This window comes from Ceratotherium simum, chromosome 19, assembly GCF_057802395.1.
Source record: "Ceratotherium simum simum isolate JZ-2026a chromosome 19, ASM5780239v1, whole genome shotgun sequence".
NCBI classification, from domain to species: domain Eukaryota; kingdom Metazoa; phylum Chordata; class Mammalia; order Perissodactyla; family Rhinocerotidae; genus Ceratotherium; species Ceratotherium simum.
Genome location: NC_141918.1, coordinates 24,213,596 through 24,227,734, shown reverse-complemented (window position 1 = coordinate 24,227,734; position 14,139 = coordinate 24,213,596). Strand labels below are relative to the sequence as shown.

The window sequence follows — 14,139 nt, the reverse complement described above, 5'->3', positions numbered from 1 at the left end:
AGTGATTTAGTCAGTGTTGGAAAAGAACGTTAATTCCATTCTTTAACATTCAATGAATGATTGTTTTCTTGTTTCTTTGCTTAGTAAGGATAACTTTATAGAGAATAAGAAGTCAGATAAAAACTAATATTCTTTCACTTCCCCAAAGCATCCTCAAAGGTTGAAAGTTTATAATAAGGTTTATCTGATATCCTTGACTCAGATTATGGCAGGGCCTTTCAGACCATGTTAAGAATTTTAGATGTTGCCCTAAGAGCCTTTTGCGCAATGCAGTCCCCTATGTTATCATAGTATATTAATCAGTTTAAAAACTCTAGAGCTGCGCTGTTTAACATGGTAACCACTAGCCACATGTGGACGTTGAGCAATTAAAATATGGCTAGTCAGGATTGAGATGTGCTCTAAGTGTAAAATACACTAATTTTTCAGACTTAGTATGAAAAAAGAATGAAAGTATTTCATGATTAATTTTATTACATACTAAAAAGGTAATATTTAGATACATTGGATTAAATAAAATTATTGTAAAATTAATTTCACTTAAAAATATTTTTAATGTTTCGGCTAGAAAATTTAGATGTACATATATGGCTTGCATTGTGTTTCTGTTGGACAGTGGTGATCCAGACTAGGGATGTTTAAAATTTTTTAAAAATTTCTTTCATTTGTTTATTTCTGGTTTGTAGGACTACTTTGGTTTTGTTGTTGTTGTTGTTGTTGAGGAAGATTGGCCCTGAGCTAACATCTGTGCCAGTCCTCCTCTATCTTGTATGTGGGATGCTGCCACAGCATGTCTTAATGAGCGGTGTGTAGGTTGGTGCCTGGGATCTGAACCTGTGAACCCCGGGCCGCCGAAGCAGAGCGCGTGAACTTAACTGAACTTAACCACTATGCCACCCAGCTGGCACCTACTTTGTTTTTTTTTAAAATATGTAGTCCCAATCCTTCAGATTTCCTACCGCTAGGGTGTCTGATGTTTGGTCTTCTAGTATTCATAGTAGAATATGAAGGGTTATGATTTGGACATTGATTACTAAGTTGTTTATTTACAACCCAAATGCATTTTTCTATGTAAGTATGATAGTCAGATAAAGATACTTGCCCTAGTATGTTTCCAATAATTTACCTGAAATTGTATTAATATATCCATAAGCCTAACTGCCCCAGTGACTCTAAGAGCTATACCAAAGTCCTGAGCTTTCTGAACTTGTCTTTCTGATGCCATTACTGAGAGATTCCCGTGAACTTTAAGGAAGATGAGAATTAGAGGGCATCATCCTTCACCTGTTCTAGTAGCGTAGTTTTCTACCACTCTTCAATCTAGTCTTCACATGGCAACCGGATAGAGCTTTAAAAAATATATTTGTCATTCTTCTACTTAAAGTCATGCAAAAATTTTCCATTGTGTTGAAAATAAAAATCCAAGCTCTTTACCATGACCTTCAATTCCCCACATAATATGACTCCTATCTCTCTTTCCTATCTCATGTCTGACTGCTTACTCCATATGGCTCCTTGGACATTTTAGCTTAGTCCTGATTTAGTGGTCTAGCTCTGGGTCTTCCTTCTGCCTTGAGTACACTATGTGTCCATATTTTCTTATGGCTTGCTTCTTGTCATTTTGTTCTCAACTCAGGTCACCTCTCTTGAGGCACCTTCCTGGAGACCTAATTTAAAATCACTGTTACATCCCACTCCTCAGTAGTATACCATATATTAAAAATTTATTCATATCAATGTTTGAATTAATCTGTTTGTTCATTAGTGAATATGTTGACTTTTTGTCTCCCAGTTTCATTATGTTTGTTTGTTTTGTTTTTTAGATTCCACATATAAGTGAAATCATATGGTATTTTTCTTTCTCTGACTTATTTCACTTAGCATATACCCTCTAGGTCCATGCATGTTGTTGCAAATGGTAAGATTTCATTCTTTTTAATGGCTAAGTAATATTCCATTTTGTGTGTGTGTGTGTGTGTGTGTGTGTGTACACACACCACATCTTTATCCATTCATTTATCAGTGGACACTTAGGTTGCTTCCATATCTTGGCTAGTATAAATAATGCTGCAGTGAATATAGGGGCACATATAACTCTTTGAATTAGTGTTTTTGTTTTCTTCCGATAAATACCCAGAAGTGGAATTGCTGGATTGTATAGTAGTTCTATTTTTAATTTTTTGAGAAACCTCCATACTGTTTTCCATAGTGGTTGTACTAATTTACATTCCAACCAACAGTGCACGAGCGCTCCCTTTTGTCCACATCCTTGCCAACACTTCTTATTTCTGGTCTTTTTGATAACAACCATTCTGACAGGTGTTAGGTGGTATCTTACTGTGGTTTTGATTTACATTTTTCTGATGATTAGTGATGTTGAGCATCTTTTCATGTGTCTGTTGGCCATCTGTTTGTCGTCTTTGGAGAAATATCTGTTCAGGTCCTCTGTGCATTTCTTAATCGGATTGTTTGTTTTTTTGATATTGAGTGGTATAAGTTCTTTATATATTTTGGATATCAACCCCTTATCAGATACATCATTTGCAAATATATTCTCCCATTCAGTAGGTTGCCTTTTGTTTTATTGATGGTTTTCTTCACTGGGCAAAAGTTTTTTAGTTTAATGTAGTCCTATTTGTTTATTTTTGCTTTTGTTGCTCTTGTCTGAGGAGACATATCTAAAAAAATATCCTTAAGACTGATGTCAGAGCTCACTGCCTATGTTTTCTTGTAGGAGTTTTATGGTTTCACGTCTTACATGTAAGTCTTTAATCCATTTTGAGTTTATTTTTGTATATGGTGTAGGAAAGTGGTCCAGTTTCATTATTTTGCGTGTAGCAGTCCAGTTTTCCCAACACCATTTATTAAAGAGACTGTCTTTTCCCCATTGTATATTCTTGCCTCCTTTGTTGTAGATTAATTGACCGTACAAGATTGGGTTTATTTCTGGTCTTTCTATTCTGTTTCACTTATCTGTGTGTCTGTTTTTATACCAGTACCATACTGTTTTGATTACTATAGCTTTGTAGTATATAGAAATAAGGGAGCTTGCTACCTCCAGCTTTGTTCTTCCTTCTCAAGACTGTTTTGGCTATTTGTGGTCTTTTGTGGTTCCATACAAATTTTAGAATTATTTCTTCTAGTTCTGTGAAAAATGCCATAGGTAATTTGATAGGAATTGCACTGAATCTGTAAATTGCTTTGGGTAGTATGGACATTTTAATAATGTTAATTCTTCCAGTCCATGAGCATGGTATATCTTTCCATTTGTTTGTGTCATCTTCAGTTTATTTCATCAGTGTCTTATGGTTTTCAGAGTATAGATCTTTCATCTCCTCGGTTAAATTTATAACTAGGTATTTTATTCTTTTTGATGCAATTGTAAATGGGATTGCTTTCTTAATTTCTCTTTCTGGTAGTTCATTGTTAGTGTATAGGAATGTAACAGATTTCTGTATATTAATTTTATATCCTGCAACTTTACTGAATTCATTTATTCGTTCTAATAGTTTTTTTGGTGGTGTCACCAATCCTCATTAGAATATAAGCTGTATGACTGTCTTTTGGACCATTTGAACAATTTGTGGCACAAGAGGATGTGCTCAATAAATATTTGCTGAATGAATGGATGATGATGTCAGCCATGAATGAAAGATCAAATTTTCTTTGAACATGTCCTATTAAGGATGCCCAAATTATCTATTTTAGAATGATTACTGAAAATAGTTTTACACACACCCACACACACACAAAGCAGTGACTACTTAAAGACCGTTAAATGAAAAAACTATCTAATTATCTAGAAGAAATTTATCTAACTATCTAATGAATACTCAAGGGTGTTAAGTAAGGTATTCATGTAAATTTTTTATTTTTAATCCCATGGCTGTTAGGTAGTTTATGGTGTGGAGCATGGTTTGTGAGGAATATTAGAGTGGTGGGATTCCAGCATATAGAGCTTGAATTGAGGATGCTGAGTCATGGTCGTCTCTGATTCTGAAATCTTGAGACTAAGCTAGATGCTGTCTAGAGCCAGAGGAAGCTTAAACTGTGAAAATTGTACAGTGTATGTCTTTGGTATCTATATGATTTTTTTCTAAATATGTGTTGAAATTTTAATGTCTACTGTTAGAATATTTTAAACTTAAACTTATGATTTTTGCACTAGCTTTGAAGGGACAGCGTGGTCCTGGCTTCATCTCAGATATCTAGTTAATGCTTTTTAATCAACTAGCAGTATGAGTACCTACATTTGATTATTATAAACAGTTAATGCAGTATGTTTAATGTATATTTTTGTTCTTCCAGGTAAATACTATCATCCAGATTATTTTTAAAAATAAAGTGTGCACTTGAGAGCAGCCTGTGTAGCCAGTGATAAGGGATATTCAAAACATATGTATTTTCTATGGAATTGTATAAATTGTACAGTATTGTCATTTCTGTAAAATTAGTAGTCTGATGAATCTAAAATATATATAAACAAGTGGATTTAGGATGAAGCTTGTAACATTTAAAATATTTTTGATCTGGAGAAAGACAAACACGGTATGACCTCTCTCATATGTGGGCTATAAACTAACACATGGACAGAGAGAACAGTTTGGTGGTTACCAGGGGGAAGGGAGATGGGGGGTGAGCACAAGGGGTGAAGGGGCACATTTATTTGGTAACTGACAAGTAATAATGTACGACTGGAATCTCACAATGTTATAAACTATTGTGATATCAATAAAAAAATAAAATAAGTGAATAAATAAATATTTTTGACCTGCTGATAATCATGTTTTGAAAATATAGTTAGTTAATACCAATTAAATGGAAAAATGCTGTATATTTAGAATGGCTATTTGGGCTGAACATAAAGTATTTATGGTAAATGAGCCATGAGATACTCAGTTTTCTGTTTAAAAGCAAATGCTGACATGCTAAGAAAAATAATTACAGTTTAATTTTATGCATTCATTAATATATAAAGTCAAAACATGTTGTTTTTAAGTTAGAAGAATACCAAATATTTGGAAGCAATGATTATTAGCATCATTTAATTAGACATTAGTGTATGTATGAAATATAAATAAAACAATGAATATTATTACTACATAGTTCTAAATTTGAATAGCGTTTTGATATTACCACACTTTTCTTCCTCTTTAATCTTTTGTGATCACTTCTTGGCCTTTGGCTAAGATCAAGTGTAAAGTTTTGTTTTCTTAACTTATTTGTGAATATAATTTGAATATCATTCAAATACAAGAAATCTCTTATGCATAATAAACTTTAACTTGATTGCCTCATATGCCAGTAGCTCACAGATACAATTTGAAATATACTGAGTCCTCTAGTGAAATCTTTTAGTACTGTTACAATTGCTATCTGTGCACGTTCCTTTTATTTTTTACCAACAAGTTTATTGGTGAGAATTATTTCATTCATTATCCTAAATTCAAAATGAAAAACAAAAAGAAGCTTTTGGGGGAGGAGGTAGAACATGGGTTGTTTGAAGTGATTTATAAATTTTTGGAGGCTGTTTTTTGTAACTTGCTGTTTCTCATGAGCATGTGCTGTTGATAGTAAAGTGTATATATGCAACAATATTTTAAGGATTCTTTTGCAGTGGTTCGTTTGAAATGAATGTAGAGACATTAATTGACTGGCAAAATAAATCATCTTATAATGTTATTTTTAACCGTAAATGTGGTGCTAATTTGTATTTGGAGCTAAGACAAACTGAGTTCAGGTACCATCTCTTCCACAATTTATTAGCAGTGTGGACTTGGGTGAATTATTTAACTTTTCCAGGCCTCAGTTTCCTCTGCTGATTTCTTCATTTAGTCTTTCAGGGAAAGCTTAAGAGGTTTCTAGAGGAGTGTCTACAGTAGTCTGGTCTTCAGCATCCGGTCATGGCCTTCTCTTCCGTCTTCGTCGTCTCTGGTATCCCTTCCTTCCTTATCCATCACACAACTACTAACTTTAAACTAGTTTTAGGTGTTTTTCTACCTTCTACATGTTCCTTCTGCCTGAAATGGCATTCTTCTTAATGACTCTCCCCTCAGATACCTCAGCACATAATTCATATGTTTATAGAAAACTACAATGATGTAATATGGTTTTTAACATGCCCTTTTTTATCCTTTAAACCACAAACTAATCCATTGTAAGGATCATTTTATACATTAACTTTTGTTAATAAAATGAATATTTATACTGACATCTCCTTAGTATAATAATATTTATACAAGTGGTAAGTAAATGACTGTTGAATTGAATAGAATGTTATAAACCTCCATGTAATAGGTTTGTTTGTCATTATATTCTTGTAATGCATGCTTAAGTTTATTTCTTGCTTGAACTGTAACCTTTAAGACCCAAAATAAGTTACTTGTTCAGGGTTGAGTATAGGTTGTTTCCTGAAGTGCTATATATTTTGGTTAGATCCAGTTTACTGTTTTTTTAGAGGATATTGTTTATTTAGTGCATATCTTTTTAAGACTTTTCTCCTCATTTATACAATTGATTTATCAATCATTAAAATTTTATTTAGAGGTCTGTTATGTTCCTGGCAATTGGCTAGGTACTAGGGTAATACAAAGAGTAATAAAACTGAATTCTTAGTTTCAGTCCAGTGGACCCAATACATGTATAAACCAATATAATGACAATATATAAAGGAGGTTGTATGAATGTTTAGCTGCTGAGAAAAATGAGAGTTCCTTAAATCTTTTGAAATATGACAAAGTATAAATAAGTAAATATAATTATTGCTTAAGGAATTGGAGAGGACCAGAAATTACATTTGAACTTGAACTTGAGAAGAGTTTCTCAGGCTTGGGAAAGGTGTTATAGGTAGTGCAAAGGCACAAAGAATGTTCAGAGACTAGTAATGGAGAGTGGTGGTGGAAGATGATAACAGGGTTCACGTTTTGTAGGGTCCTATTTGCTGCACACTCTGTGCCTTGAAGGATCTTATATGCTGCGTATCCTGTAGAGTTAAAATTGACAATGAAAAGTCTTTGAAAATTTTCAGTCTGGGACATGACATGATCAGATTTATAATTTAGCAATAGTAGACTCTGTTTCTTGTTACAAGTCTGTAAAGACTGTTTGGAAATTGCAGCATTCATTCACAGCACTATTTTAGTAAGTCTCATATAAAAACGAAGAAGACCTGTGACAGTGGTGATAAATAATAGGTGCTATTAATTTATTTCAACACATTAAACAAGTACCTACTCTGTGTTTGGTTTATACTACAGTCTTGCATCGCTTAACGATGGGGATACATCCTGGAAATGTGTCGTTAGGTGATTTCATTGTTGTGTGAACATCAGAGTATACTTACACAAACCTGGCATGATAATATTTCCAACCTTATTTTACAGAAGAGGAGATAAAAGTCAGAGATATTAAGTATGTTCAAAGTTAAATTGCAAATAGTGGCAAACCCTGTATTTTGACCTGGGCTTCTGACCTCAAGCCCCATGTTCTGAAAAATGTGCTGTACTGCCTATCCAAGGCTGAGTCATCAGAGGAAATTGATGAACAAAGTATCACTGGTACTCTCAGATGTTTAATTGGTCTGCTAAGAATTTCTAGGCCCTAGAGATTTTACTCTGATCTCTTGAAAGTGTGTTTTGTCCAAACGAAAGCATAAGTGGATATAATAGATGTCTGTATTGCATTTTATATTATTTTTATTTATTTAAAACAATTTTATTGAGGTATAACTGGCATATAATAAACTGTACATATTTAAAGTGAAAATTTGTTAAGTTTAGCATATGCAAACACATGTGAAACCATCACGATGATCAAGACAGTGAACATATAACTGTCACTGTCACTTCCAAAAGTGCTTTCTGCCCACTGTGATCCCTCCTTTCTCTCCCTCCACCCACTTTCCTATCCCCAAGCATCAGCTAATCTGCTTTCTGTCACTGTAGGTTAGTTTTTATTTTCTAGATTTTTATATAAATGTAACCATGCAGTATGTATTCATTTTTGGTCTAGCTTTTTTCATTCAACACAATCATTTTGAGATTCATCCATTTTGTTATATGTCTCAATAATTCATTTCTTTTTACTACTGAGTATTATTCCATTGTATGAATGTGCCACATTTTGTTTATCCATGCATCTATTGATGGACGTTTGAGTTGTTTCTGGCTTTAGGCTATTACAAATAAAGCTGCTATGAACATTCATGTACAATTTTTGGTATGTACATACATATACTTATTTTTCTCTTGGGTAACTTGGAAGTGGTATGTCTGGATCATATATTAGGTGTATGTTTAACGTTTTAAAAATTGCCAAATTGTGTTCCAAGCGATTGTAATATTTTACATACTTACCAGCAGTACGTGTGAGTCCCAGTTCTTCCCCTCCTCACCAACACTTGCAGTGGTCAGCATTTAAAGTTTTGACTATTTCAGTAGGTGTGTAGAGTCATCTCATTGTCATTTTAACTTCCATTTCCCTAATGACTAATGATGTTGAACATCTTTTAGCGTGCTTATTGCCACCCGGATATTTTCTTCAGTGAAGTGATTGTTCAAATCTTTTGCCAATTTTAAAAATTGCATTGTTTGTTTTCTTAGTGCTGTGTTTGGAGAATCCTTTATATATTCTGGATACGAGTCCTTTATCAGATATATGCTTCACAGAGATTTTCTCCCGTGTTATGGCTTCTTCTTTCATTTTCTTAACAATGTCTTGAAGATTATAGGTTTTTCATTTTGCTTAAGTCCAATTTATCAATTTGTTTGTTAATGGATTATGCTGTTTTGAAGAAATCTTGGCCTAACTTAAGACCACAAAGAATTTCTCCTGTTTTCTTCTACAAGTCTTATAGTTTTAATTTTTACGTTTAGGTCAGTGATCCATTTTGAGTTAATTTTTGTGTATGGTGGGAGGTGTGAATCCAAGTTCATTTTTTTGTATATGGGTATCCATTTGTTCCAGCATCGTTTATTGAAAATGTTATCCTTTATTATCTGCATTGCCTTTGAGCTTTTGTCAAAAATCAATTGTCCGTATATGTGAGGGTGTATTTCTGGAGTGTTTATTGTGTTCCTTGATTTATTTGTTTATCTTTATGCCAATAACATGCTGTCTTGATTTCTCCAGTTTTTTAGTAATCTTGAAAGTGGGTAGCTTTAGCTCTCTTGCATTGTTCTTCTTTTTCAAAGTTTTGTCTCTTTTAGATCCTCCGTATTTCCATATAAATTTTAGAATCAGCTTGTCGATTTTCACAAAAAAGCCTGAGGAGATTTTGATTGGAATTGCATTAAATCTATATAGATCAGCTTGGGAATAATTGAATCTTAAGAATATTAAGTTTACTTTCATTTTGCTTAGAAAATTATATAGTCTTCAGTGTATAAGTGTTTTTCATCTCTTTGCAGATTTATCCTTGAATGTTTCATAATTTTGATGCTATTATAATTGATTTTTTAAAATTTTTTGCTTTCATATTTTTTGTTGCTAGAATATAGAAATATATGTTTCTTTTTATTTTTTTAATGTTCATCTTGTACCCTCCAACCATCCTACAATTCACTCATTAATTTTAGGAGATTTTTTGTAGATTTAATCAGATTTATTGCAGACAAAATTATGTCATCTCTAAAAAAAGTTTTTTTTCTTCCTTTCCTATATGAATGCCATATAGTTATTTAGTTCCAAATATTTAGATATTTTCTTAGGATCTTTAAGGATTTCTAATTTAATTCCATTGTGATCAGAGAACATGTTTTGTATGAATGCTTCCTTTTCAATTTATTGAGACTTGTTTTATGGCCCAGAATACAGTATATCTTGGTAAATATTTTATGAGCAATTGAAGAGTGTGTGTATTGTACTATTGTTAGATGAAAAACTGTCAGGTCAATTAAGTCTATAGCTTTGCTAATTTTCATGCCTGCTTGTTCTGTCAACTCTTGGAGAGGGATATTGAAATCTCTGACTATAATTGTGCATTTATCTTTTTCCTTTTGCATTTCTATCAGTTTTTGCTTCATGTATTTTGAAAATCTGCTACTAGATATATAAGTAATTAAGGCTATGTCCTATTGATTAATGGACCTCTTTGTCCTTATGAAATGACTGTCTTTATCTCTAGTAATGTTCTTGGCTTTGAAATCTGTTTTTTTCTGACATTAATATAGCCATTCCAGTTTCCTGTCATGATTCCCATCCAGTGTTTTATTTATTCTCAGACATTTTAGTTTTTATCTCTAAAGACTCTTCATATAGGAAGACTTTAGGAAAAATTGTGTAACTGCTATGTCTTAATTTTCTTCTCTATTAAAAGGACATAATAATAGAGAACCTTTACTATAGAATTGTTTCGAGGATTAAATAAAGAAATATATCAGAGTGCCTACAATTGCGTGTGTTGCAATGTAAGCTTTGAAAAAAGGTAATCTACAGCTGTTATTCCTACTATTATGGCTGCCTCTTCAAAAAATTTTTTAAAAATCCATAAAATTGAAATAGAATTTCCTATTTATTTATATCCCCAGGAAGTTTCTTGTTTGCATGTTCATTAGTTGTCTTCTATCTAAATAAACTAAAGTATCATCATATGAATTCAAAAGATACCTGTGTTTAGTTTTGTTTCCTAATATTATTAATTTATCATTGTTTTATACTTAGGATCGTGTACAAAGATATAGGTATAGTCCTATTATTATATTTTTCAAATGTAGTTTGAAATTCCCAAATGCATTAGAATTGTACAGTAGTTGCAACTTGTTCTCAGTTGTACACTCTTCAGTTTAAATATAGCACATATTGCGAGACTGAACAAATTGGTTGTTTTTGTTTTTGTTTTTAATCAAAGGAAATAAATTTTTACATACACTGTATGGGTCCTTCACATTATTATCATTTATGATGAGTCATGTGTTTTTTTAGATTGGGCAGCTGGCTTTTAAAGGAATGAAGAGACTCAATAGAATCCAGTCAATTGTGTTTGAGACTGCCTACAACACCAATGAGAACATGCTGATTTGTGCCCCTACTGGAGCTGGAAAGACCAACATTGCAATGCTTACAGTTTTGCATGAAATTCGCCAACATTTTCAACAGGGTGTTATCAAAAAGAATGAATTTAAGGTAGGAAATTGACAAGCAGACAACAGCTTTTTAAATTGTAAAAGTAAAATCATTTTTTTAGTTGTACGTGTTATATGAAATCTGGACATTTTTAAGGATATTATACATATAAAGAATGCGGCTTGATTTACTTCATTACTATTAAGGCAATCCCTATTTGTGTTATGAAAATCCCATTACACCCGTGAAAAGCTAGGAAAATACCTTTAGCTTTGAAGCAGAACCAATTGTCAAAGTGATGAGGCTGTATAAACAAATTCTATTGTCCTTTGAACAGCCTGCACACTTATCCAACAAAGTACCTTTCATATATCACTATTAAGATTTTTCACTTGAAGTGGCTAGAATCATATTTCACTATAAACTGTGACTTGTACTGACTACTGTGAAACAAATGACAATGTAGTTTTTGCTCATTCATCAAGCCAGTGTTTGTTTGGTACAGATTGTATATGTTGCTCCAATGAAAGCCTTGGCAGCTGAGATGACAAATTACTTCAGCAAACGTCTAGAACCACTGGGCATTGTTGTGAAAGAATTGACTGGTGATATGCAGTTGTCAAAAAGTGAAATTTTACGAACTCAGGTATGTTGTATACTTAGATTTTTTTGTTTAATACTGTTCTTTTTTTTCAGGTAATTGTGAAAATTGTTAAACAACTGTACCTTAAGTAATTATAAAACATAGTACGAACGTAATGCGATGAACTTCTTTTATTTGTAACCACATCTTACCTACAAAAGAGGTTCTTGGTGGTACTTTGTTCTATGGTTTCTCTTCTAATTTCTTTGATTCTTGCTCTGTCTTGAATGTTGTTAGATTCCTAGTGTAGATTTTAAGTCCATTGACAGTAAATGTTCTTTTAAAATAGTAGGGAATAAGGATATGGATAAGACCAAAATTCAATTTTAAGAGCAGGAAAATATGTAGATCTTTAAATGATCCCACTAGTATTCTAAACCATTCCATAAGGATGGTTTAACTTATAATAAAAGTTTTTAGTCATTCTTTATTTTATCAAATAAGAAGTTATTTAATCATGCACTGTGTATAGTACTGTATTAGGTGAGATGCATGACAACAAAGATGTTTAAAATACAGTCCCTACCTTCAGGGATCTTACATTATGGCTGAGTTGGCAAAAACTATATTGGAACTACAACTGGATTATCGTGAATGGATGCAACATGTGGTAGGATCCATAGTGCTTCTAAAAAATGTAATAAGGGATGACCAAATAGTAATGGAACAATTCAGGGGTGATACAGCTTTTGGAACAATGAATGGACATTGATTTAAAATGTGATTGGAGGGTATATTAGTTTCCTAGGGCTTCCATAATAAATTACTACAAGCTTTGTGACTTAAAATAACAGAAACTTAACTCTCTCACAGTTCTGGAGGTCAGAAGTCTGAAATCGAGGTGTCAGCACGGTTAGTTGCTTGTGGAGGCTCTGATAGAGTATCCTTTCCGTGTCTGTCTCCTAGTTTCTGTGGCCGCTGGCAGTTCTTGGCCTTCCTTGGCCTGTAGACACATCACTCCAGTCTCTGCCTCCGTCTTCACATGGCCTTCTCCCCTGCATGTCCTTTCCCCTCCTCTTCTAAGGTCACTATTCATTGGATTTAGGACCTTCCCTGGTCTAATATGATCTCCTCTCAAGAGCCTTACCTTAATTACATCTGCAGAGATACTTTTTCAAAATAAGGTTACATTCACAATTTCTGGGTGTATATATCTTTTGGGGTGCTGCCAGTCAACCCACTACATCAGGTACACCGGGTACACTGAACCACATGACAAAGATAGATAATCAGGTTCCAGTTAAATGTATTTTGGGGTTGATAAGAATAGGGTGCATTATAATCCACATTTATGTCCATTTTACCAGTTGTCCTTAAGTTTGTCTTTCATAGATACTCTTTTAAAAGTTAATCCAAAACCCATCATTTTTTTCCTCATAACATTTTTATAGAATCTTATTTCAAATTAATTTCTCTCAAAAATCAGTAGTTATATTTGATATATTAAATGCAAAATGCCTTTTATTGTCATTATTTTAATCATCTGCCTAGAGACATTTTAATAATTTCTTAAAGTGCCTTTTAGTTAAAATGACTTTCTCTAGTCTTTGGTATATAATCAAATTTCTAATATTCTTTATGAAATTTGCGTGATTAGATATCATCCAGGCTTTTCCTTGAAATGTTCTAAATTTAGCTTTGTTAAAGAATCTAGAGAATTGTCACTTGAAAACAAGAGTAACAGTTATATTTATATATAGTCCTTAACAAATTTTGGTTCTTTTTATGTAATTTGTATACTTAACACAATGAACTGAATCATGTTTAAAAAAGTTTATATAATAAAGAGAAGGGAGTTTTATATATTTGTGTAACAGTACAGTATTATATACGGTTTCCAAATTTATGGACACATTAGATTCTGAAAGTTTATTCATGTTTTCATAGAAGTGGTGTTGTGTCTGGTAGATTCCAAGACTAGTTACCAGGGCTACCTGAACATATAATTACAGAGATCATATCTCAACACTACTCATCAGGACACATAGACTGGTAGATAATTTTTTTTTAGTGTGTGATTTTTATTTTCATAATGTCTTGTAAAGACATGTACATTAAATCAAAATATGACATTTAACAAATTGTCTTCATTAAAAATAAAATTTCCTCAAATTGGAACCATTCTAGACTATCTGAGATCATACCTAAGATGTATCTCACCTAAAGAAATGAGTTTTCTATCCTGGTGGGTACAATGAAGATTAGGGAAAAAATTAAGTCAGTTTTTTCCTCTTTATTGCTTTTATGTCTAGCCTTAAGAAATTTTCTGTAAATGGTAAGTTTGGCTTTGGCGGTCTTATCTCACTGCTGTGCCAAATCCAGGGCTTTTCTTTTGTGTCTTTCTGCTTTAGTCTTTCTGAACATCATTAACAGGCTCATTTTTTTAAAAAAATCCTGCATTGCTTTGGTCATTCCCATTGCTATAGAGTGGCAGC

General features: G+C 32.8%; 1 protein-coding gene across 2 annotated transcripts in view; it reads left to right on the top strand.

Moving 5' to 3' along the window:
* ASCC3 (activating signal cointegrator 1 complex subunit 3) overlaps nucleotides 1–14,139 on the top strand; it is a 344,123-nt gene that overhangs the window by 99,057 nt on the left and 230,927 nt on the right. For both annotated transcript variants that reach the window (XM_004422154.3, XM_087443924.1), the window contains exons 9-10: nucleotides 10,921–11,121; nucleotides 11,567–11,707. In XM_004422154.3, coding sequence (XP_004422211.2) covers nucleotides 10,921–11,121; nucleotides 11,567–11,707 — 342 coding nt within the window. The remainder of the gene's footprint in view (nucleotides 1–10,920; nucleotides 11,122–11,566; nucleotides 11,708–14,139) is intronic.